A 27,222-nucleotide genomic window follows, 5' to 3' on the forward strand; every position below is an offset into this window, starting at 1 on the left:
TGTCTGCTGTTTTCTAAAACAAAAAGAAAGCGGGGGGGGGGGGAGAAAAAGGAGCAGTTCATATTTTTTCCCTCTCTGCATATTTTAATTACCAGATCAATCATAACTACGTACTGCCTTGCTGCGGTGAAAGGAAAATTGCAAGTCTAAATGAAAAACAATAGATTTGCTTTAAAGTCCTCACTCTTTTGAAGTCTAAATTAAAATTTCAGGTAGCTTTACAAAAGCCTTCTTCAGAAAGTTATGATATTTAATTAGCGTGTTTAGATTCTGCTGAAATTAAACTTCACAGCTGAGCTTCCTGTGAAATGAACACAAGTATTTCCAGGCCCAGAGATGAAGGAAGGGGGTGGTCGAGGGAATTAATTCACTTCATGGGGGACTTGTACCCTCTGACAGGAGCTCACATTCATCTGACTAGCGCCTGCCACATGCTTGATCTGAACCTCTCTGGTCACTGGAGCAGTGAAGCTGTGAAGAAAGGAGCGTGTGTTTCCATACTGTAGCGATTGGAACCATGGATTTGCACTGTAGCATCTCCTCTATGTTCCGGACTCACATGAGCTTATCCTGGTTGTAGGAGCTCTGATGTTTATTTCTCCTGGCATGTCCTCTCCGGCTCTGAGCCACCGATTTCACACATTTTTATTGGCTAATTTGACTGTGCTCTTGCCAGCAGCGGAGAAAGTGCCAAGAGTCAGGGAATCTCAGAAAGCAAGCTGCTGCTAGTGAGGCTGTTTCTTCAGCCTATGGGGATGCTCTCACCTGTCTCCTGTCAAGCAGTTGACCATGCTAGACCGAGGTGTGCTACGTTTTCAAACTGCCTCTCAGATTAGTTACGTTCTGCTGCCAGCCAGCGCCGTGTGGCTAGGGGTCAGGAGAGCAACGTGATTGCCTGTCTCTTAAGGTGACAGGAGTTTAGAAGAGCTGATTTCCAGACAGACAGACGGCCAATGGGAGCTGTGCAACCATCGCAGTGCGTGCGTCCATCCTCAAACATGGCTAACATTTGCACAGCAATGGCAGTCAGGCGTGACGTCTCCGGGCTCTGAGGTTTGTGCTGTCAGGACAGCAGAAATTAAACCTGGCACTGCAGAGCAGAATGTGCTGAAACTCATCAATTCCACATGGCCAGAGAGCCAAATGCCTATTTATAACACCCCCCCCCCCTTCTTTCTTCTTTACCTGGTGTGCATCCCTGACTCTAAACACGCATCCATAATGATGAATACACCCAACCAGGAGGCTCAGACAGGGCATCAGTCAGGACAGGAAAACAAACACGCCAACACACACACTGTCAGATCACAGCACACAGCAGAGGAGGGAAGAGACTGACACTGGGAAGGCTGATGGAAAGGTTCAGGCATCTCAGCATAAAAACACCCAGCACAATCACAACAATCAGTCACCACAGAGCAAATAAACAAGGGCAGTCAGATATACTTCTACAAGAGGTCTGATCTGGAGATGATATATCGCTCATGGGCATAAGTAAAAACTGCAAGTGGAGTGGCCAAACTGAACACTAGGAACCTGGAGAGGACACTGACAAACATGAGTGGACATTGAACAGTGGAAAACTCGATGCACCCCGTTGCCAGCATGGATACCATAGAAGTATAAAAATATATTAAAAAAATAGATGGCGTATGTTTTCTGAACACAGCCAAAATAAACAAGACATGCCATCCATTGCACTATAAGCTAATGAGAGGACAACTAAAGATTAATTTGATGATGTGATGGTTGATTTCTTTATTATTTTTTTGTTAGTTTTGAACACATTTGTTGACTGTCATACTAATAATAACTAATACTGACATTGTTTAGAACACAGTCTAGTTGGACTTTCCAATAAAAAAGAAAAAAGATGTTTGTTTGTTGTGTATATGTTTATGTCTGTAAAATGCAACCACACCGCTTGAAAGAAGAAGACTTTTCCACAAAGTTTCATGACAGTATTTGTGATTGTGTCAAACGTTAAAGTCAGTCTAAAAAAAATCCATCACTATATTATGTGCTGAGACTTAAAGAGATTATTTTCTATTTGTATATTACAGACAAAAGTAAACTTTCTTTCACAGGGAACCTTTTTCAGTCAACATTTACGATGAAGAAAATCAAATGAGATTTAAAATTTATGTTTAAAAAAACTTCAAAAGCCCCGGTGTTTCAGCTTTCGTGTACAGATTCAACCTATGCAATATAGCTTCATTATCAGCAGGTTTTAATCTATTGCTCTGAGTGTGTTATTCTTGACATCAAAAAGTCACTTTCAACTTCTAACCACAGTGAGCCTTTGGTTGGTTTGGGAAGGCGAGAGTTAACACAAAAATAAGTGGCAGTCAGGTGGGTACCCACTTGACTCAGTCACCGCCTTCATTTATTCATCATTACGACTTAATTAATCTCCAATTTAATATTTTGTGCTATGAAAAAGGCATCCAATAACAGAGTGATAGGTGTCAGATGAGGCTCAAGTGAGAAAATAACTTGTAATGCGGAAAAGAAAAAAATGGATAAATCAAATTATCGGCCAGGAATAGACCGATAATTTAAACAGTGTAGTTACACCTGAATATATGGGGGAGGAGGGAGAAAAAATGGATTCCCCATCATTTGAATGGCTGCAACTGTATACATTTGAAGTCAGAGAGTTCCTTTCTAACAAACCTCAGTTTATACATTTTCCAGTAGCTAAGATGGATGTTCTGAATATATTGGTATTCCAAATGTAAACCTTTACACACAGGTCGCTCCTCAGAAAATCATCAAACAAAATGCAGACTGACTTTATGAAGATCATGTAACCCTGAATGGTATGTAATCACGGAAATACTGCGGACATAAAACACCCCCGCTAACAATCATCCGAAGTCCAATTGCACACCTCACCCCCCCCTTCTCTGCCCACTGTTATATTTTACTCTTTTCCTCCATCCCACTTTTCTTTCTTTAGTATGAGAAGGACACAAGTGATAAAGCAGTAGAAGAAGCTAGTGCTTTACATGGCCCAGGAGCCCATTATGTTCTCCACAATAGGCCTGAGCTCTGGACGTGCTGTGAATAGCTAACAGCCTGGAGAACCCAAGCTGGGTCTGCTGCTCAATGAGCCTGCAATGGACAAGCAGAGAGCGGCATTAGTGGTCCCAGACAGAGTGGTGCTGGTCGTAGTCAGGCGAGCAAAGAAAAGGTCTCATATAATGTACTGAGATGAAATATTGAAATGCTGGAAGGTATTGGCCCAAATAAAATCTTGCAATAAGAAATGTATGGTACAACTTTACACTGCTTAAGGGTGGTTTCATCATTGTATACTAAATAATGCAGTTAATAATTTAAACTTAATAGATTTTGATGATTCAGTCTATGAAGGAATGGTAATCTCAGGTCCATTTAAAAATGGACTTGACTCAAAATGAGTGTCTGTAATATTGTTTTGACCAACCGTGACACCAACAAGGAGGAATATCAATGTTTGTCAAGTTAACTACGAAGAACGGACTAAAAAAATGCGATGATATTCACTCATCTTGTCCCGTGCTTTCATGCCTGATGTAGTTAAGGCTCTTCCCACACCCCTCCCACTGACCTTGTCGTGCAAAGAATTATGGATGGAAGAAAATGGATGGGTTGTTGAATGGCAATCAAGCATGATCTAGTTTTGGTCCAGTCAACACCAGCAAAACGGGCAACTTATGCTCATGTTATCACTGCACTTATAGCATCCCTGCATCCCTCACATATTCTGTCTTAAAACAAAATTACTGTTGATAATTGACAGAAAACTGAGTTCAGCATTTTCGGAGATTAATATTGTTTCCAATCGCATGAGCCTGTGCAGTCCCCTGCCCACTGCCAAATGTGCCCGTCCTTGAATATTGAGTAATAAGGTCAAAAAGCAAATACATTTGTAAGCGACAACCACCCAAGAAGATCCTCAACCTCCAAGCCACCTCCCAAAAAAAAAAAAAAAAACAGAATTCTTTATACCTTAGGCCGACTATGGAAAAAAAAATTTAAATAAAGTTATTTTTGGCCACAGAAAGGCACAGGTAGATGAATGTATCCACCTATCACAGAATCATGGAGCAAATGAATGTGCTATTGATCTGATTTTATTCAGTGCATTTTTCTACAATAAACAACAGCATTTATTTAACTTGAAACTTCCAAACTATTTTTGAAAACTGCCTTCTTATACAGTGGAGCCATCCCAAGTTAGCCATCCACTCCAGCAATCTGCTCCTAATAACTGCGAGCTTTAGCCCATGATGAAGATCTGTCTTCATTGAGCTGGAAAAGCTGGTGCGTCGCAGAGCATTTTTCCTAACGGCGCAGTTCCTCATCTATGAAAGTGCCATAGAGCCTCTCAGACAATTAGGCAGGGAAAAGCTTTATGACCGTTAGACTCACTGAGAAAGCGCCACTCTCACCGCCAGCGCCGCCAGGAGCGCTGGCTCGTGCAGAAAGGTAATTACGGAGCCTCTCATAATGACACCAAGGAAGCTTGCGTCATAACACCCACAGCCTTTTATCATAGCGCCGTAATTAATTATCATCCTTTACTCTTTGATTCTTCCCACCATTCATAACATATTCATACATTCAAAAGGAATTATCATTTCCTCCAGGAATTAATCAAAAAGAGGAAGAGCTGGTCGCCGCTCGATGGATGATCAAAGACGGTGTTTGTCGACCTCGCCGGGTGGCGGGCCAGATCAGGGCCAGCCTCTCTGGGTTTCGTCACACTCTTTGTGTTGAACTGTAGGACATTTAGTTTACTGTTAAAAACGAAAAGGCACTATTTTGAAAATACTTCCCATCGTTTTTTACTCCCTAGAAAAGGTGGTTCTTGGCGGTGTGAAGGTGAGACATGGAGGTTCACACATATCAACTCAACCTAGGCTTATAAGCATTTGTTTCTTTCATCGCTGTAGTTCAAGGTCAACAACATAAAATAAATGCTGAGCATACTTAAAAAATATTTAATTCTATATTTTTTTATTTATTAGTTAGTTAAAGTTAGTAAAAATTGTTAACAAAATTAAAAAAGCTTAACTTCAGAAAAAAAAATTCAGACATAGGCACAAAGGAAACGCATGTCCACAGGAATACTTTCCATTGTAGGAGTGCAGATATACAGTATATCTGTACTTCCTTTGAACATCATTTGTTGACAAAGATGACAGAGATACTATGTTTAAGTGGATATAATCAACGTATCTCAATTACATGGATAACTCTTGTCATCAGAAGACAAGCTTTACTTCATCAAACAAACATTTTTAAGGCTGTAAATGCAAGATGTTTATAAGCCTTTTTCATTCTCAGCCATTATTCCCTTTGTGTTGTCTCACTGGCTGCAGCAAGGTGTGCACAGTGGTGCAGGCCATCACAGCACACATACAAACAATAACTCAAACGTACAGGTCTTTTGGACAGTGGGAGGAAATTGGAGGAAACCCATGTGCCAGAGATGTACTGGCGCTAACTTTGCTACGCTACCAACAACAAAAAAATCTAATTCCGACTTTGCAAATAGCTCACAAGAGACTTATTGTAAATCGTGTCTCTTTTATACGCGGAACAGAACTCACCAGCGCAGAACGATCGCCGTAAGTTTTGGGGTGTTAGGTGTGAAATAAGGTTGAAATCTTTGTAGAGTTTACAAGATAGAACCACTACGTTTGATGCTTCTAAAGAAACTAGAAAACAACAACATGCACAAAAGCATTGTCCTCCCCCACTTCATCCCTGCGCCCACCTCAGGGGAGGAAACACTCATAAACAGGTGTCCGCTGGCCCCCTGTTTGCGGCGCTCTTAAAGTCGTTTGATGTTTTTGATGTCTAGTCAGCTCGATCGTACCTTGCCGCTCCATAATGAGGGCCAATAATGATTCCTGAGCTGGAGGGGTTAATGGTATGTAACCGGCAGAGCTGCTAATTACACGTTACAAACTATTTATCAGAATCTCCATCTGCGCCGACACCACAACTCTCATTGTGCACGCTAAATTACTCCACGGATTATCATTGTAGAGCAAGTTTCAGTAATTAGGGGCCCATACTGCTGTTTTCTTTTTCTAGGAGGACCGAGTGACATCAAGGAGAGGAGAGGCGAAAAATAGAATGGCTGGTTGGTTTCAGCCTCGTCTTCATATTGGAGTTTGCCATGGCAGCAAAACAGCGAGAGATCTCTCATTGTTCCTTCTCCACCCTGAGAAGGTGTATCCTGTGGGGAGTTTACAACTTTAAGTGAGACAGAGGTGTAAATTGCATTGAGAGTCTGCATAGTTCTATGAGAAGCCTGTTTTCTGTAGGTTCCGAGAGCGTTTGAAAAAAGAAAAAAAAACTGAAAGCGTTGCGGTGCTATGGGCCGGTCTCTCCAGTGATCGGTTATTTGAGAAATAACTGTCATATCATATCCCCTCGGCCCCAAAGGTGCGCCTGAGACCACGGAGGTGTGCGCCAGCCCTTCTTTTTCTCCGTAAATTTTTATTAAAATTACCTTCATTATGAGACGGTGTTCATTATAAAACCAAAATCGCCGGTCTCCCAGGGCCCAGTGGATTAATAAGGACAGCGGTGTATTTTAAGCCGTAAACTCAGCTACTCACTGTCCTTAATCTCCTTCCGACTTCACAAGGCCAAATTAACACCTCTCCTCAGCTCTGACGGGACCTCATTAGCAAACTTCCAGGGAAAGAAAGAGAGGAGCAGAGCAAAAAAAGAGGAGAAGAAGGAGGGAAGCGACCAATGACAGCCACCAGCTCTGGGATTAACCCTTTCTCCTCCTCCAGAAACCACAGAAAAACTAGGTCGGCAACGTGTTTCTAATCAGTCGCCTGGTTAGCGATAATTAGAAGTGGAGATTGGACGGGAGAAGAGTGAGAAAAGTGGGTGGGGAACATTGAAATGAAAAAGAAAAGAAAGAGAAACCTGTCATGTCGCAAACACTTCAAAGCAGCCGACTTGTGCTTCAGAAGTGGCATGATGAGGGTCCAAATACCGCAAGGCGCTCTCCTCTGGGCCTCCGAACTGGAAGTGGGGGGCGTCGGGAACCCAGTTACTCTTTATATCTCTGCATCAACACATACTTGAGGACTTCTCAATCATTCAGTGCCTGTATGGTGCAGCTGCAGGGACCCAAACAAGAACTTCCTACTCCACCTTCTCCCCCTTCAGCAGCAGCAGCAGCAGGTCCAGGTCCCAGGGCTCACATCCAGGTCGGGCAGACTACCACTGGGTAAAGTTCACGAGTCTCCGCGAGCAGCTTGACATTACCAATAAGGTCAAAGTGTGTCAGAGAAACACCAGAGGATTTTATTATTATGACACGTTGAGAACCGAACTGCAGCGCATGATCACAAAATAGCTTTTAGTCAAACAGGGCTCCTGGACTCATGTTTAACACTTTGTAATATATTTGTAAGGCATCTTTGAGGAAATTTGAGGTTTTTCCAAGAATTTCTGGAAATAGTACTTGGTTAGTGGACTAAGGATGAGATGCTAATATGATTCTACATCACATCCTCACCTTAAATTCTTCAATGAACGCATGCGTTGGATTGTGGAGGAAAAGCAGGCCGACAGAAAGACATGACCACCCACAGGCATATACTGTAACTTGCATAAAGGTTGAGGTGTACAGTTCTGAATTCATGACAGCTATATATATTACCTCATGAGGTGATGCGTTGACTCATGATGCACTCTTGTAGGAACCGTGAGCGAAGTGCCGGATGATACGAGGTGCTACATATACCGTCGGACTTGACTGAAGCTTAAGGAGTGCAACCCATCCTCACATCAACCGCTATCTTATTTTTATGTGACGCTGCATACGTCATCAGGCTTCAATTGAAAGCATAATCGCAGACGGCTGACAAAAGCACTCAAAATGTGCTGTTTTCGGACACATGTCCACTGCTCCGCATACAGAGCTCCTGGAGGACCAGAGATGAGAAGCAGCAGCTGAGACCTGCTGTGGTGTCGGTCTGGTGAGGAGTTGATGATTCAAGTTCAGAACGTTTCATGAGTTTTCAAAAAAAGTTTAGAAGTGATCCTCATGCATGCAGGGTGCACCACTGACATTTCTACAGCGCAGACAGCACCACTGCACCCGCAACTTATAGACCATTGCAGCTCATGTATGAACAAAATTGACTGTCATTCTTAAATTAAATTTAAATTCACTATTCTATAGTGCACTCTATAGTTCGGAATTTAAAGTAGTTCTATTTAAACCCTTAATATGTAGCTCCTAGCTTTATTAATGTGTTAAAGTCACTATCTTGCCGGTGTGTGTCTCGCTTCATAAGCTCGAAAAAGTTGCACAAGAGGGACCACAATGAACCAAGAGAGGCCAGCAGCTAACAAGAAAAAAATCATGGCTCATTATCAGCCATCTATTTTATCTATTCCGAAACATCTCCTGACTCCCAGTTGTCAGACATCAATGCTGCTCAAATGAATCCTGTGGGTTCCTGTTTGCGCTATAATGATATGGACGGGTGCTTCTCGTATTTGTGCAACTTTACAGTGAGAGCAATTGAATTAGCACACAAATCAGCCACAGAGTGATGCAGACTATTGAATCTGATGGCTCTTGCCAGGGAACACGCTTGCTTGGGCATAGTCAATTGTAAAGCATTAAAAAAAGAAGCTGCCAATAATCACTTCCTCCAGAACTGAACAATCCATGCTGAGTGTTCTCATGTTTACCGATGATAGGGCTTTCAAGTTAGCGCTGAGCGGGAGTTTAAGAGGGGAGAGCGAGACTGGAAACATATTTGCGGTATCATTTCCATAAGCCTCTGCTTTGCGGACCATAACACAGTGCACAAATGTGATTTATGACCTTGGTTTAATGGCTGGAGCAGAGACTTGGTGGGTATCAGATGACTTTTTCAATATGGCCACGTCAGAGAGGGGGCACGTTGAATGCACCATCACAACAGGAAATGAGGGCTTGTCTCGGGCCAAGAAAATATGAGAAGCCAGATATCTGATCATCTAATGGCAGATAGATGCTACTTCACTTTGACAGAATAGGCATCAGTCAATAAGCACCAGATGAGCAGGGAGATGAAAAGTATGCTACGGAATCCTTCACCAGGTCCATCCAATCCATCATCCTTGACTCTGTTCAGAGGCTTGACAATATATGTACATATAGAGCATCTCTTGCTCAATTTAAGAGTTATCTTCAGTGGAACAGGTACCTTAAAAGGTTTTGCGGGGAAGTGACTTTTTTAGATGCAATTTTTGTGGCTTAGTTGCTCTTCAAATTGGCTATTGTCTTGTCTCCTCATGATCAGTGTTATCTGTTCCTGTGGACTTTACAACTCGGAGTGTTACATACGGTATGAGTGTACAATAGTTGGACTCACCTGGGCTTGGAAACTCTTGAGAACAGGTGCCACCATCTCCCGCACTTCCTACATGAGAGGGTAATATCATTAGTTCAAAAGAAATCTTGTATAATATGATCATTTTCACAATACCTTATATGCAAGCGTTATATGCAAGTCAGTGCAACAGTTTTAGTAAAAGAAAGAAGACTCAAAAATAGGTCACACTTTCCTTTTATGCTAAAACATTGCAAATACGACTAGAAAAGCACTGAGACTACCACACATTTATATATCCCAGCATACAATTAACAAAATTACTTCCATAATTCAAGAATTGCGTTGAAATGAAAAATGAAGGGTCATTTCACAACAAAACAAAACGTCGAATGAACAAGAATGACAAAAAAAAAAGAAAATCAATTGTTTTACTTTGTCAATCCTTCGAGTGATTTACAAAGATATTATCACTAGATTCATATTCAAATTGTGTGGCGAAGACTGGAGACAGTCAACTCCAAAATATTGTTATGTCTTTTCAACACATTTAAAAAACATTAATTTATTGATATATAAGGGGAGGAAATGCAAATACATTAAAACATGCTCGCCACAATACACTTAAGACAAATCTGAAAAATGAGCAGAGAACAAAATGAAGTTTACTTTAGTAAGTATCATTAGAAATTTCAACCAAAAGTAATTTTGGAAATGGACTGTAATGCTGCATACCTGAGGTTTGTTTCAAGAGGAAGTAGGTATTAGTGTTAAAGTAGAAGGGGTTTGAGTGGGCATGTTTGAAAAGTGGGGCTTTCCAGTAGCTTGAGTTAGAGCTGAGGATCCTGGCGAGTAAGATCTCCCACCGCCTCAGGTGAAGGGGATTGTGCTGCCAGTGATGACAGCCTGATCCTGTCTTAAACGCCTGTATTATACTGACAAGATTACAGCGCTATGCTACTTCCTGCCAGCGGAAAGAGCCAGCAAACACACCTCCATCAAATAGCTTCAGGAGCATTATTTAAGATATTAAATATTGTATCACTGTCAATAGAGAGAAGGAACCCACAAGACGGTCAGTATGGGGTCTGTGTTGAGCTTCATTCAGCTTTTGCTTTTTTTTAATGCCAATCGTTCCGATTTAATTCAACTACCATTTGGGTGGGATGAGTTCTGGCAGGGTTTTTATGTAAAACTCAACAGGGTGAAATGTGAGTGACTGGCAGACCGTGAGTTCTGTTCTTTAAATACTCACAGATGAAGATCAGTAAACTATTATTACTGCCGCCGACCGAGCAACAAGCAGGCACATTACCAATTGCTGCTGTCAGAAGCAGAACCATGTTTGCTGACACTTGGCGAAAGGAGCAGAAATGTTTCAGGATCATATCAGCCCTGCTCTGGAGAACTAGAATAGTTAATTACCTAAATAAAAGCAGCGCAAATGAAAGGCGGTTCATTTTAGACAGATTCGCTGTGTTTCTAGAGCTTTTTTTAATTAAAAAACAAAAGATTAAATGATGAGGAAAAAGAATATAAATGGAATACGACGACTGACATCATTTTGACAGGGAAGAATTAAAATGAAAGCAGACCACTGTCAATGTCATATTGGTACTGTGTCAATGGCAATGAAAAACACATTCATCATCCAATTTGGCTAATCTAAACCTTAACATCAACTTTCTTCTACAAAACACACTGCATCAGGCTACGCTGCAGGAGGCGGAACATGCGGGTCAAGTGAATACGTCAAGATGTGACATGGACGGCTCTGGAATGCAAAAGCCCATAAGAAAATGGTTGCTATTTCACAAGAAGAGAGTGAGAATGTGGCGCAACTGAGCTCACACATTATAATCCAGCAACATAACAAAGCTTCCACTGTACTGACTGAAATGGTCTCTCTCTCAAATGTGGAACATTTTCCATCCATTCTGTTTCCAGTTCTGATTTGAGCACCAGAATGTTGACCAATGAGCCACACAATTGTCCAGAACACTGACATGACTCCTTACAGAGTTGATACATCAAGCTAACATAATCTCCCAGTTATTATTTTCCTCGGCACATCATCGCTCAGAAAGCTGGACGGTGCTGTGACAATACATAATCAACGCATGAGGCATGTTATCCTCACCTTCCACCTTCAAAACGTGTTAGAACTCATCTTAAACAAGTAGAACATGCTGTCTCTCCCGGAAATTCTGTATAAATGTTGCTCAGCAGCAGGGCAGGGACTGAAATTGAGTTACCTGCACTGCTGAATGCGGTTAAATATTGAGACCTTTAAGTGATGCACAGCCTTATAGAATGTCATGCTTTAAGAAATAATACATTGAAATGTAGAATAAAAAATAAAGACAAAAAATGAATAATGTAGTATATAGAACATTATATATTTGAATTTCATTGCCTTTGATATTGAGGGACAGTCAAATGTCACAACTTATGAAAATAAATATAATGGGGTGCCATCAGAATGAGAAAAGTAAAATAAATAAATATAAAAAATATATATCACACAATAATATATATAATATATAATATACAGCCAAAAATATTAGCAGATTTTTAGTCACAAAAAGTGGCAAAACGCGCAATAACAATATATAAGAAATTAAACAATATCAAAAGAATGAATTTAAGATTATTGATATTACACCACATCTATATTACGGGGCCATGTGGACCAGGGCCACACAGTGTCCAGGTCTGATCATGTTGGCGGACAGCCATGAAAATATAGTTCCGTTTGGAGAACGAAAACATCCAATATCAAAAAGATGAATCTGCAGAGTTATTTGGAAGCTCGGGCGAGCGCGGCAGTAATGTGGGGGTGGTGGAGGGGTGGAGACGGTGGCTCACCTCGGGTACATTTCTCTTGAACTCTCTGCTCAGCTCCACCAGATGTTTATGGGAAAGCTCGCTCTCCTCTTGTCGCCCCGCCAGCTCAGACGCCACCGAGTTCAGCTCCCTCTGCGAACAGAACAAAGACAGACGCGCGGTGAGAGGAAGGCAGTACAGAGAGTAAAGCTTTGGAGTCCACATAAATAAAAATTCACTGCTGAATATTAACAACGTAATCCTTCATGATCTCACAGCTGTAATACTTACAGCTAGCCCTGGCCCATAAATAATTAAGCCCAAATAAATCCAATGCCTACAGTAGCAGAAGGCCTTTTAGATAATCAGTATTTGAAATAATCAATACACTTGCAACAACTATAGAGCAATAGCGAGCAGGCGGGAGAGCAGGCGGGGGTGGGGGTGAGTCACGTGCACAGACCCAATAACCTGACAAACACTCTTATGGAGGAATAAAGCTTCCTCCTAAAATGAAGGGCGGATTTTAAGCCCGGCCAAGACCTAATTCAAACATAGAAACGCTGAGCTCGCTGTCGTAATTACCACAGGTCAGATCCATTTTCAGCCTCTTTTCAATCTCTCTTCCATCGTCTGCAGCCCTCCATATATTGATCCCGCAGAGATTTTCGATACATGGCAGCTTTAACCAAATTACCCTTTTTGCTACAACAACATCCCTGATCACCGATCCATTAATGTCTCTGCACTTCAGTTGTTTACATGTCTGGATGTATGAAATGAGAGCTGCACCCAGCCGACATGTCTGATCCACTATTCAAAGCCGTCGGTGAAGCAGGCCCTTCATCAGAACCTTGCATTCATGCTGGATTTGGCTGCACTGCATGCCATCCACAAATCCGATATTATCGATCAGTCATCCAATTCCCGGCTCTTTCAGCACAGTGGAAAAAAAAAAAAAAGGAAAGCAGATTCAAACTCTGGAGCTGCGCAGCATTGGAAGAGACATTCAGCTCCTCTTCATTTTCGACTCAGAAGTGATGATGTTCCTGTAAGTACTGGGATATACTAAAAAGAAAACGTGAAGTCAGAGATTCAATTACCACAGTGCTTTTCCATGTGACGTGGGGAAATTAAATTGACTGTGTTTTAATTAATCTGCGCTCTTACTTAAAGGCAATTTAATAAATTATCAGTGGTGGAGAAAAGAAAAAAGATGAGGGGATGAAACTTCAACCTCAGTGGCCTCGTGGGATGATGGCAGTCTGTCGGTCAGAGGAGTGGGCTGTTAATTGAAGGGCTGCTGGTTCAAGTCCCTGGACTGATGATTTGGAGCAGAGACTAACGTGAAGTCTTGTTTTATCGCCCGTAATAATATTAACAAGTTGGCCAGCACTTATATACACAAGATATTTGAGGAATCTGACTCAGCATTTCTACTTTTTTCAGTAGTTTGATGGTTGTTGAATAAAACATTTTAGAATAGGTGCATTTTGAAGTCAAAAGGAGGGGAAACACCTCTAACATTCTTACTTGTTTCCGTCAGCATGTGCTGCTTTAGATGGGTGAACATAGTATTGTTTTGAGGTATGGCAGGCGCAGGAATAGGAAACATAGTGTCACAAGTACTGGACGGTTTGACCACCATCTAAAAGTGCAGACGTCTGAGGTGACTATCTTCCCGGATCACGTTACTCTGTAGTAAACATGATCGCAATATATTGATTGGGCAGAAAAACAAAGTAGGCAAATTTTAAAATATAACAGACAGTACATATCAACAATGTGTGTAAGAAAAAAAGACAGTTCAAATCATCAAATGGCAGAATAAATGTCTAACTTCATCAGAGAATTTCACTTAGTAAATTTGTCAAGCAGCAAAGTAAAGAGGCTCAAATCGGTAATATTGCCTCTGAAGAAGCTGCCAATGCGGGTGAAAAGGTCCGTGGCTTCAGAGGATAAGGCGACAGGACTTTCTACATTTCTTTGCGGTCCATCCTGGATCAGCCGTCCTGGAGATTAGCGAGTGGGCTTTCTCAGGCCCGCCAACCCCGAGCAGATTCAAATGGCCTCAGTCAAACTAATCTTGCCAAGAGAAAATTCCTCTCCAAGTGACTTTGAGTGGATTTTAAAAGTGCTTAAGATATAAGTCTGTGGTGTTATTAAGTCGACCGTCACTAGTGAGCTGGGTTCAGTTTCTTCAGCAGCACAACCCGGAGATCGTCAGTAGCTGTTTGCAGACAAGCTCGGCATGTCGGAATTAGGAAACAGCTGCGACAAGCCACTGAACTCTCACAGGTTCCTAGTCAGGATAGTAGATTCTGAGACTCATACACTGATTTAATATACTTCGATTCTCTTAAAAACACAAGCTTTTCATCAGAGTATCTTCTTTAAGTAGTGTTTTTCATCAAGGCGAGCATTTCTAGAATGCTTTCCATAATTCTCTCCGGAAACTAATGAAACCAAACTAATACCATTTACTGCGTTGACCACAGGGAGACTTGAAGGCGATTCATCATATACAAAGTTGAAATGAAGTGCAACTGCAACTTATGGCGAGACAATACAAGAGTGAGGGCGATGATGGTTATTGCTCCCTTTGCTTTCTCACACACTTACATGACAAGAAAGGTTCATCTAAGTGAGTTCAAGTTGCTGTGCTGTAAAGAATTGCTGTGTTTTCATGTGACAGGATTTTAAAAAGGGCATTTGGGAGCAAAATTTCAGTGTGTGGCAGTCAGGTCAATACTGAGCTCCTGTCATTAAGCCTCTGCCAGTCAAACCTCCAGCCATAATTGATGACTTTCCTCAGGAGAGGGAGGAACTGTCACTATGGGTGTGGGGGGACCGAAGAGAGGGATTTTGTACATAGAACCAGTTCTTGTGTGATCCTGAGTTGGAAGGCGAGCTTGATGATTTAAAACACAGGGCAAGGAATCTGGAGATTACTGGCTTTGATAGGTTAAACCTGGCTCTTACAGGAGACTGTTCAATGCACTTGTTCAGTTGGAAAACACTAGAAATCCAGGAATCAAATGTCTCTCAGGTTGATAGTCCAACCTATTAAGCTATTTTTTTCTCTGATTTATCAATACCAGCTAATATACGTCGATACTATTTACAAATTCAAGGTCAGTCAAGTCTGTGACTATATGCATTATGGACGACAGCTGGCCCCGGTGCACGTCTGATGGAATATACATGCCCAAGCATGGAGGCACACGGCAGAGCAGGAAGTGTTTTGCAATCTGTCTCAACAAGGTTCTCAACAGAAAGGCAAGCACTTACTCATACAAATTCCAGGGGAATTTTCAATGGAATTTTCTGGTGAAATTATGCAGAGGATTAGCAAATTGGATGGTGGAAGTTTGTATAAAAAAAACTGCATCTGGACTACAGTGCATTTACTTGAAGATCACTCAGCGAGCGCAGACCTCCATGGTTCCATTGTGGAAATAGTATTGTTGATTGGAATGTTTGATGCGATGCACAGATTTGTCATGTTTTCCATTTTTCGCAACCTGTCCTGGGCATGGTTCAGTAGAGAGCAGCAATGTAGTTCTCCCGAGTGGGAGTGACAGAACTGGATCCAGAGAGTAATTCAGCACACTACCTACTGTATAGTCATCTGGCCCTTGTTCCACTATCAACATTCCCAGAAAGTGTATTGAAATCCATTCTAAGATGAAGTAATGTAATGTCACAGATAAATGCAAAACAATGAGGGCATCTTGTACATAAAAGGCGTAATTCGGTCTTCTAATGTACTGTTTTTACAGTAGTCTCATCAACAAAATGTATTCTAAAGTCAAGTTTATCTAGATTTCTGAAAGGAGTTCTGAAGCAGATGCTGTTTTTTTAAATGAAAAAAGAGCATGAAAATGACTGTAACTATCCTTGCAGCTGGATTAAGGACACAAAACAAGGTGTCTCAGTTTGTATTGTGCTGCAGAAGATTTGGCATTGATTCATTAAACTCTGCTTGTCTTGATTACATCTGTAGTGGTAAGCTATTTTCTGGCCTTTCACAAAGACAAACCGTGGTGGAAAATGTTGACAAGTGAAAGGAAAAAAAAAGAACTCAGCAAGGTGCTGCAATGAGGTAGAGCGAGTCAAAATCACTATTGTGTGCACTGGGATTGGACAGCACAAATTAAAGCTGAAAAAATGTGGAGGGAGGAGAAACAGAAAATGCAGATGGGGTATTATTTTTCTTTTTGTATCCCATCTAATTGCAATCATAGGCAGATGCAAGTGTGACAGCATCAGCAGAATTGCTGCTGAGAGCACAGAATCTTTGTCTAAAAATAATCAGACATTCTGTGTGCTGCTGTTTGTTATAATGGTAATCGATGCTGGAGGCTTTGAATCCCATCAATTTATAGATCCACTCTGTTCTGCCTGGTGACTGTACCGCCTCACAACCCCCACCACACCGACGCAAACGTACACAAACACAGAAACACACACCTAAAGTCGTGTACAGAAAAGGCGCACACTGCTCGTGCGCGCACACACACACGTGCGCTGACATCTGCACACAGTGGCTGCAGCGCGGCAGAGCAGCGACCAGTGTGTGATTAAGATAAGTGTAGTTCCCTTTGATACATTCCTTATCGCCCAGCATTCAGTGTGAGGCGCAAGATTGTCCACAGCCGCCTCGGATTAGCCCCGTGTCTCAGACGTCACATTTGAGAAGGGGGACTGATCAATAAATCAAATCACCACAATCAATGCTCCCGATCATTGCAGTCTCGTCTGGCTTCCACGTTATTGCATACAACCTCGCCCCCAAACATCCTCCCCCATGTCCCCCCGGTCAGTGCCAAAGGGGGGGGTTGGGAGAGTCTCGTGTCTGTTCATATCAAAGATCCAAAATGAACTCTTATCTGGCCTCCCCTGTGCTCCGCATCATTAAGAGTAAAACAGACTGAGTGTGTGCAATTGTGCGTGTGTGTATGTTGATGCGCCCAGACAAAGAGATGGAGGTGGGAGGAGCCTCTGACCTCCGTGACCTGGCACTTGGAACGTGAGCTGAACGTCTGACAGGGAAGCACTGGGGGCGGCTATCACCTGGTTTCTTCCTCCATCTGTCTACCACCAACTGCTCCTCCTTCACTTTCACTCTGCTTCAGTTAAGATGAACTGGCTGCCTTAGGTCATCACATCAAACCTAGTTCAAACACAAGACAGTTTTCATATTTTTAATACTAAATAAATTGCACATTTTCAAGTATACTTATTAGAGGATTACAAGACCATGTTTAACTAAGCTCTCACAGCTTATTAAAAGAAACAAGAGAAATAAAATGACTAGGGCTGGGACTTACAGATACCCTATGACCCTGAACTTCAGGATAGAAACACAAAAAAGTTATTCCGCACTCTTCATGTAGATAAGATTTCAGGGGAGCAGTTCCACCCTGATGGCTCATCTTAAATAAGTAAACAGTTAATGTGATATCAAACAGATTAATTCAAAAATGTTTCTCAAACCCAACCCCTATATTTTAATTTATTTAAAAAAATGCACTTCACTGCTCATTTCATGTCATTCACAATCATCACACTGAAAGTTAAAACTAAAGAACTCTCACTTTGTGTAGCAGCCCGTTATGTGGCGCTGTGCTGCACATGAATGGCGGCGACCCACCATGCAGGAAAATCACATTTCAAATATGACAACTCTCTAAACTCTGGACTCGTAAGTCTGATAAATCATCCAAAATAATTAATCCCCAGTCAGTCAGGCTGTCTTCAAACAGCATGCTAAATCTTACAAAAGGAAAGAGGAGCGAATGAGCATTACAAGCATCAGCAAAAGGTGTGACTGGTGTTGTCAGCCATTATTCGTCATACTCTGCTTCATTGGAAGAGGTTTTGGCGCCTGATGCACCGCAGCACAGCCTACTTGTCAACACTTCTCTCGCTGTATTTCCAACAGTTGGACACACGTTCACAGAAGCGTTTCTCATTAATACGCCGCTAACACTTGCTCCGCGTGATGTCAAACATGTTTTAAAACATGTGTCTTGCAAGTATCTTATGACGATCCTGTTGAACAATCCTGCACGGAGAGTGAGCCAACGAATAATTTCAAATGTCCTCCAATTAGGAACTTCAAATTACGATCTATGACTGAATGCTCCGAACGAAGGGCAATTACAACACCTTATTTATCATCATTAAGGCCAACCATTGTTCTGCTCCATTCGAACTGTGTGGTTACAATCAGGGTGTCTGTTGTCATTGTGCGGTTCATGCAGGGATACTAATTACACACTAGTGTGATTCATTAAATGACTAGTGAGTTGAAAGCCAAAAGGAGACACCATTACCTCAGTTGGACAAAAGATTGGTTAACAGTTCGGGCCACATAGGGGGAGCCAACACTGGAACCAAGATTGGCGCTCAGGAAACCTGGCCCAGCAAGATCAGCTGCTAATATTGCTAGAAAATGTACAAGACTATTGTGAATCTGAGAGGACGCACATGATATTATGAAATTTAAATTTGACATATTAAAAAAACACTTTGATCTTCGATCTATTTGTGGCTAAGAATCACAAGTCAAGATGACATGAGTACCAGTAGTTGGTCAGTTTGCGAGCTAATAAAAAAAAAACCCAAAATAAGTGTGAATAAAAGGAGTTCCTTCCCCATTAATCCCCATTGTCCAGGATCAAAGAAATACATGCATAACCACCTTCATCTGCAGCACAAGTTTAGAAAAAGACAAGCTAAACAAAAGCAGTCACCGTCAATTTTCATAATGGATGTATCTTCTAAACAGCCAACCCCTGTGTCAATACATATTAAACTCAGGATCTGAACAAATATATGATTTAAACTAAAAAATAGATCTCAATATCTCACTGAATGAAGAGGAAATTGAAGCCATTCCGGTATTAGATTAGGAAGATTCCATCTTCTACCTGCTTCAAAGATTAAGCTTCATACCTGAAGAAGGCGGACGGCATAGTGAGGACAGTGCAACAGCCTGGGGTAGGAAGTTGATGACCTCATTCAGACTGTGGACTAAGAACTAGCAGTCAAAGACAGTGATCAGATCACTTTTTCATAAACAACACCACACCCTCCAATCATAAGGTTCTCCGATGTCTTCATAGACGTGAGAGTTATCCCAGATGTGGACAAATGTCTGGTACAAAGCAGACTTTGTGATGTGGATCCGCTGGAACCACCTCCAGACAAAGACCAAGAGACCCCGTGGTGGATTTACAGGGGTCAACATTAAAGACCTCAAGGTTGAGGAACAAAGTTCCACATCTAAGGACCCCTTATAACTCAGTGGTGACATCTTCTCTGGAGTAGCGCCACAGCAACAGCTGACAGACACACTGAATAAAAATGTTTTGGCTCTCAGGGGGGTGACACATCATCACATTGCTTTTCATTTCCAGCTGCAACGTATACTGGTGACTCATTTAATGTCCTATGCCACATGCACAGTGTTTCCTTATTATTACGGTCATCTTGGGGCGACCTTGACTGGAAAATCTCTTGCTAATTGCATGTCAAGCAGGCAGTTGCTGTCCAAGTCAGAGAAGTGGGGTCAGGTGATTTAAGTGAGTACAGGTTAATGCATAGAACAGTCACTTTCATCTCTCCTGCAATAAAGGATTAGACTGGTCCTTATGGGGGGCGTCAATGCAAGTGATTCCAAGAAAGCTTGAGTAGTTTCAATGGCATCTTGTCGCTAAATTAAGTCCCAGCAAAAAAACTTTTAGAGGAAAATGTTACATTTTCGGATGGGTTCCATAACATTCGTCACCTATCTGGACAATCTAGGAGATGACTACGATATTGGCAAGATACAGACATTAATAAAGCTCTATGCTTGTTTTTTAAACTAAGCTTTGCATTCCTAATGGCTCCAACAAAGAATTTATCTGTGGGTGGACGAATCTTTTTTGCTAAAACTTTGGGCAGAGAAACATTTGCTTGTTGCATTAAAAGCTTGGAAAGCAGAATTGACGAACTTGAGTAACAATGTCAGAGAGGATGTCTGGTTTTTTGTTGCCTTTCAAAAAGAACACTGCAGGGTACTGGTCTCTGAGCTCCTTCTTTGAGGGCAGTTGGTTTGAGAGGAAGCAGGCTTCATAGATGAAACCATCACTGTGATGGCCCACTTTCACCTGAAACAATGAGCCAAAGCGCCACAACAGAGCTAACCTGCGATTGTTTATTCTCTCTTAAGAAATGTCAATCTGTTAGCTCTCAGGTGTGCTGCTCTTCCACTTGTTTTTGTTGTTTCTCCCCCCCACTCTCGCACTTTTCCCTTGTTGATTGCAGCAAGATCAAAGCAACGCCGCCGGATGAATCTGAATATTTCAGGTGAGGAGAGCGGGCTGCGTTTCACGCCACCTGTGTAGCACTGAGACACGTCCCTCCTCTTGCTCAGACTAAGTTAGCTCGGCTCCTGGGGCCTCGCGACATAAAACCAGGGCCACCTGTCTGAGAGAGATGGAACACTCCCCTACCCTCCTTCTCTCTATTACACTTTCATTTTACAGCTTTTGAACCAAAAATAAATTAATCTAAATAGAGCGGTGAGGTTGGGAATAACACCGGTGCTAAAAAACAAGCAGCTCTGAGAGTTGAGTGCCGTCACAAAGGCCTGGAAATCTAGCAGACGAGTCCCTGTGTCGCAGAATGGGAGCAGACACTTCAAAAGGCAGTTTATACGTGAAACCTTTTTATAATTTGTGCACTTCTACAGCAGAAGGCAGTTCTCAAATATTAAATCTGTTCAAGTGAATCAACGGGGACAGACGCTCTACACAATGTGAAGCAGCTTTGCCGGATGACACTTTCACCGCGGGTGCATCAATTCCTGACCCAAAGCAAATAAAAAGTATCCCTCAAGTCAGCGTCAGAGTGTGCAGCCTGATAGCTGCCCTCCTCCAAGGTCTATGACAAGTGTTCATGTGTAAGCACAAGTGTGTGTGTGTCCACGCACATGTGTTGGGGGGCGGGGGGTGAGCCCGTTCCACTCTACCAACTCCTTGCCTTGTCTCTCAAAAGGGCCGTTAAGTCTTTACAGCAAATTCCTTACATTCATCTGTGTCAGAGCACCAAACGCACATTAGGCGTTTACACGGGAGGAAACACAATCTATTTGATGCTACACTGCCCACGCGTCCACAACCCTCCTCCCCATGCTGGAGATGCACAGTGTTTAACTTCCATTTCATATTCTGAACAGGCAGGCAGAGGGGAAGGCGAGTGGAGGGAATGGACTCCATCTTGCTGTAAATCAACATTTAAACACGCAGCTAAATGTAATTTGGAAGGACTCGACAACGAGTCCTCGCTATATATTGCTCAAGATATTTTGTTTTTATTTACTCTGGAGTGCGCAATTGATTTCTACTATGCCTCCCCAATGATTTATGCAAACAGCGAACCAAAAGAAGTCACACTTCATTTTTCCCCGTCCTGCTGCTGCCGTCACTTACCATCATTCAATATCAGTGGCGCTTATGAGAACAAGTGGAGGTTAATCTAAGGAGCGGGTCACAGCCTACCGGCTCAGCGTAAATGTCAGCAGGGAGATCCAGGCCTTTCTTATTACCACGCTCAACCAACAGAGCTGACGGCGCCAAGACAGATCTGTGACTTGGAGGGGTCTATCCCCCCCATGATTTCACACAGTCATCAAGCTTTCCAAGCCCAAAGCTGAAAACCTTATTAATCAATCGATTTATCGCCATAAATCAGGGCAGGCTTTGATTGTATCAGCAAGTCATGCAATCAATCAATTAGTCGGGACCAAGAGGCCCAATTTGCCTAAAGAAAGATTAATGCCTCCAAACATGATCCATTACATTTGCCACTTCCACGTCAAACACAGCTGCTGCTGAGTCTCAAACCAAATATGGACCATTCTGTTGATGTCTGTGGATTACGCCTGTAATGGAATCAAGAAAGACTGAAATATTAAGGGTGATTCTTCTGTACTTCTTAGTGAAGTATCATGTTGTGAATGAAAATATGCGGGACATCAAAACGAGTATAGACAGACAAGAAAAATGGGACGCAATGGGAAAAATCATAGATTATTATCAGTCAACCTAAGCCAGAATTGTGTGGCAAAGGGGATTGAGCAAGGAAACAGCTGGATGAACAAACTGCAGAAAACATATGTATAATGACATATTTGTTTCATATTTTATCCCAACAGTGAATTCCAATCCTCGCTGTGACACCAGCTGCCATGGTCCAGTGACTCCCATCTGTAACTTGGTGTCAGGATGTCTCCCAGGACATGTTGGGAAACTTTGGGGACGACCAAAACCGACAAGAGCAAGTAGAGCACAACAGAGTGGGCTGCCAGAGCTGTGGCATGCTTCTCCCTCAGCACCGGGCAGGAACGTGGCGGAATGAGCGGAGGGAAGAACACGGTCTACGGTGGGATTAGAGTCCCATTAGACCTGGTTCTGCGTCACCTGCTGTGTTACAGCCAGGGGAGACAAGCAGATTCTCCAGTGGGGATCCTTGGTTCTGCTCAATCTCCCCAGTTCTTACCATGTAATTAGACTGAAAGACAACAGCCCTATTTACTTACTTCAATCTTTGTATTAGACTTGAAGAAATATAAGGAGATAAAGGGAGTAACTGAAGGAATGGAGGTATTCTTCATTCTAGGTGGATTTGAATTGACTAACAAATGATGTTGAAGAATTATTTTGCAATAAAGTTTGAAACACATTGTTAAAAAATTGGTGAAACAAATGGTGAGCTGGAAATAAGGGGAATGAAAGTGAGTTGATGCCCGGCAGAACGTGTGAATGAGCTGGAGGCAGGTGGAAGAGTGAATGTACAAGGGAGTAGAGGTGGAGAAAACAAATGAATTTTGGGATCAGTCACCTAGAGTAATAGACGGACATCAAAGGAGGTGAAGAAGAGAGTGCAGGTGGAGTGGAGGGGATGTGGGTGACTGTCAGGGGTGACAGTGGAATAGCAGCTAGACTGAAAGCTAAAGAGGTACAACAGGACAGTAGAGAGCCATGATGTATGGTTGGAGACTCTGACACAAAGACAGGAAGCTGAGTTAGAAGCAGCAGAGTTGAAGATGCTCAGGTCCTTGTAGGGAGTGACAAAAGTGGACAAGATGAGACAGCAAGTGGCTTAAACTGTAGAAACAAATCCTGTGGACATGTAGAGAGGAAAGAAGGAACCTTTTTTTGTCTGCGCATGAGAAACAGCTTGTCTCGGCACATGCTTTTGTTGTGTAAATATGTTAGAGCTAGTGTTCCAAAGACAGTTGATCCGCCTCATGTTTATATTCCTTGTAAAAAACAATGGACAAGCGATCATGTGTCCTTGCAGCCAAACGGCATGTTATGGCAACTGCTTATCAATTGAGTGTGGACATTTGAATTTTACAATCTGGTTCAATCATAATGCACAGCATTAAAAAAAGTCATGTAAAAGGCTTGTTTTATGACGGCAGTAAGCGCGTGACCAACATGTGCAAGCTTTGTTTTTAAAATGCAGGCAAACACTAACAACAAACAGTAATTATTTTTCATATCTTCCTCTTAAACTTCATCGGGGCAGGAAGGGAAATTTACAAAAAGAACTCAACTATATTCAAGAAAATTATACCACAGAGGGATCCATTATTCATCTCAGATACATTTTTCATTTAAGAGTGGGCTGGATATGAACAATGATGAATGCATCGCCCAGGATGCAATTTGTATGTAAAATAACAGAAGATTACAGAATATGTTTTAGGTGCAAATGCAGTTTGTGACCATCTAAGTGGCAAATGTTGCTCAACAAATATGGAATAAAACCTGAGTTCCTGGATGCTGCCTCATAATAATCACAATAGCCATAGTCTCTGAATGTCTGGGAAAAAAGGGTCAATTTACAAAAAAGTAAAAAAGGAAGATGCTCAACGGAGGTGTTTTCAAAGAAATGACACATGCTTTGCTGACACATGAGGAAAGCAAGTGTATTTCTTCATCACCTTGAAAAAGATGAAGCCAATCTGAGTGTAACATGGAGAAAAGTACTCTTGTGGTTCTTGTTTAACGTTTCTAGTTCTTAAAGGCAGATGATGATGAAAGGAACGCAGAATTGATTCAAACCTTAGGGGGTGTAGCGGGGCGCCCGTGGTGTCCCGCCAACACGGATGCAGGAGTTAAAACATCTGTGTACTTGAAGAGGTATGACATACAGATGGTGAAACACCATCATTAACAAGGGTCTGCTGAGCCCAGGTCAGAATCCTGTAAAGAAGAATGCACTTCCTCTTCTCCAGGACATTTTACAGTGGCGTGATAATGACCTCACTTATCAGTTGGACAACTGGCCGTGGCCTTTGGTGGAGCTGTAGATATATTAGGCAAACACAACGGTGCACATCCAGTGAGCCTCTCATCTGTTACACAAACATTCTGCAAACCCTATTAAGGTCCTAAAACAAAAGCTGTGAACAAGACTCTAACCTTGGCTAAAACCAAAGTTAACTTGTCTGGATACCCGTCTACACTTACTGACGCTTAAGTGCACACAATCATACAAGCGTGTTCTGCTGCCTGCCGAGCATCCACATGTTCCTCTTAGGACCTGATCCCCTCATCAGCTTCACTTGGTGCACACCGTTACATTCCAGTGCTTTTCCAAGACACACAGAGGCCTCCCTTTCAAAGATTGAACACAACACAAGACATGCCCACCACAGAGCATGTAATACAACTCATTACTGACCACAGAGAGCGAGGATGTCTGTGATGGGAGAGACAGGCACAACGAAGAGAGGAGTTGGCCCCTTAAACCAACATCTCCATCTCTCCTGCCCAACAACAGGGAGTAAAAACTAACCGTAATAACTCAAGGATTCCAAATGACTTTTGGATGTGCGGATATGTTGTCGTAAAAATGTTGAAGTAAACAAGATTTACTATTTATACAGTAGACGACAGCACGTTCATGCCCGTTGCCCCAGGAAAACCACAAGAAACATGGCCAATTTGCAACCGTGCTTTTTTGTTTTAATTTGGAGAATGTGGAGAAATAAAAAAAAGAGACTGCTGGTTCTCAAACGCTTCACATTTGAAGGACACTAAAACTAAAATCTCTTTTATCAAAGTAAAACTGCTGCTCCTTGTGTGGCCAGGATCTTATTAGGATCCCTTACTCCAAGTGAGGTGTTTCAGGCATGTTTAACTGGGAGGAGAAATGATGTAGACGCAGCACAAGCTGGAGACATCATACCTCAGTTGTCCTGGGAACACCCAAGTATTTCTCCTTTATTACAGCTGCTGCCCCACAACCAAGCCTTGGCTATGCAAGTGACAGCAGATGGAAGAATGGATGAACATTTTGCGATCATCAGGGCATTGACCAACAGTGGATGGTAGTGTAATAAAAAATGAAAATGGTGTGTCACCGTGTTGTTGAAGTCACTTGATCTATACTGACAAGCAATCTTCTCTTAAGTAGACTGGTTATAATGCCGCAGTTGAGATGGTCCAAGTGTCGTCTACCCTCAAAGGCTTTATGCCTCAAACCTCATCTTTGTAGATCTGTGTTGCACAGCATGTTTGTCAATGAACTTACTAGACACCCTGAGTCTTTCTTGGTTTGAGAATAGAGAAGTCGAGGTCTGAAGATGAGCTTATATGCTCAACGAACATCCCATAACCTCAGGGAAATTGCATGACCTGAGGCGAAGCATTACACGCATTAAAAAGACATGAAATTGAGAGCAGTGGAGTTTCAGGCACGCAATCAATAGGGCCACAGGTGCAAACGCTTTCTGCACAGCCAGTGGAATGCTCCATTTTTCAACCCAGCCAGATGACACAGGAGCAGTGTTTGTAGTCCTCATGTTAATGCTGAAAAGAAAAAAAAGACCTGCAACAAGTAAACTAAAACAATAAAAACCATCTGCAGCAGGGGACAGCTTACTGAGGTGGGCAGTGGAGAGCACAGGGAGTCAGGATAGAGGGCAGGAGAAGAGGAGTCTGTCAACTTCTCTCTGTCTGCTCCCATGTTTGCTTGCTTCAAACTGAAGAGAGCAAATGGGTCTAATTCACACTGGCTGTGTGTGAGTGTCTCTGCTGTCTAGCAGCGTGAGCGGGAATTAGATCTATGGTTTGCAGCCTTCATCCCTTCCCAGACAGACTTGTTCCGGCTCAGAGGCGCTGCCTAATCCGCACCTCTCTCTCGCTTGTACTCCCGGAAAATGACTTCACACAGCTGCCTCAAACGCCCAACACAGCAATTCCTGTCTGACTGAATTCCCTCCTTTAAAAAAGCCCCACCATACCTCCCATAGCTCATTTAACATACCAATTCTTCCCTAAAGTCCACCATGCTCCCCCCCAAGGAGACTGACACAACAAGGAAAACAACAATAGGCCCACGTGATACTTTGTCTTCTCTTCTCTTGAGTGAGATGAGAAATCCGAATTTGACTGTGGAACCCTTTTCATCCACAAAGGTCTTATTAGTCTAGACCTTTTGGGGAGTCCGATAAACTGTTCTCAGATTTGGGAGATGTCCAGGATGAAGCTATTCTAAAGGCAAGGCCTCTCAGGCAAACACTCAAACAGTAAGGGCAGGAAATGGTAAGAGGTCTTCGTTAGAAACCAAGAATAACATTCCACAAAACAGCTATCCAGACTGGCATTTATTTCCTCCCTCTCGTCCTCAGAAAAACATGCTGCTGTGCAAATGATTTCTTCGTCTTTATGTGCCATTTGGGATCACCAGGGGAGGATCAAATGGGCTTTTTTTAAGAATAGAAAGACGATTTTAGAGGAAAAGTGGCGAATAGCATCTTCCATATGCTCCGGCAGAGGTGCTCAAAAGCAGTCAGGCAGTGTTGTGGGAAACGCTCTGCACTTCTCGCGGAAGTCTTGCAGCAGAAGTGAGAAACAAGTGATATTACAAGAAAAGTCGAATAATTAAAGCATAATAGCGCAAAGTAGCAAGGGGAGAGAGAGAGACAGTGAGGTGATTTATCCCTTCACGGCCTTTTGACACTAAATTA

General features: G+C 42.4%; 1 protein-coding gene across 1 annotated transcript in view; it reads right to left on the reverse strand.

Annotated features, from left to right (window-relative positions):
- cux2b (cut-like homeobox 2b) overlaps window positions 1–27,222 on the reverse strand; it is a 97,269-nt gene that overhangs the window by 46,851 nt on the left and 23,196 nt on the right. The window contains exons 2-3 of the mRNA XM_053871208.1: window positions 12,225–12,335; window positions 9,399–9,446 (exon numbers count right to left, since the gene is read on the reverse strand). Coding sequence (XP_053727183.1) covers window positions 9,399–9,446; window positions 12,225–12,335 — 159 coding nt within the window. The remainder of the gene's footprint in view (window positions 1–9,398; window positions 9,447–12,224; window positions 12,336–27,222) is intronic.

The sequence above is a fragment of the Synchiropus splendidus genome, chromosome 7 (assembly GCF_027744825.2).
Source record: "Synchiropus splendidus isolate RoL2022-P1 chromosome 7, RoL_Sspl_1.0, whole genome shotgun sequence".
NCBI classification, from domain to species: Eukaryota; Metazoa; Chordata; class Actinopteri; order Syngnathiformes; family Callionymidae; genus Synchiropus; species Synchiropus splendidus.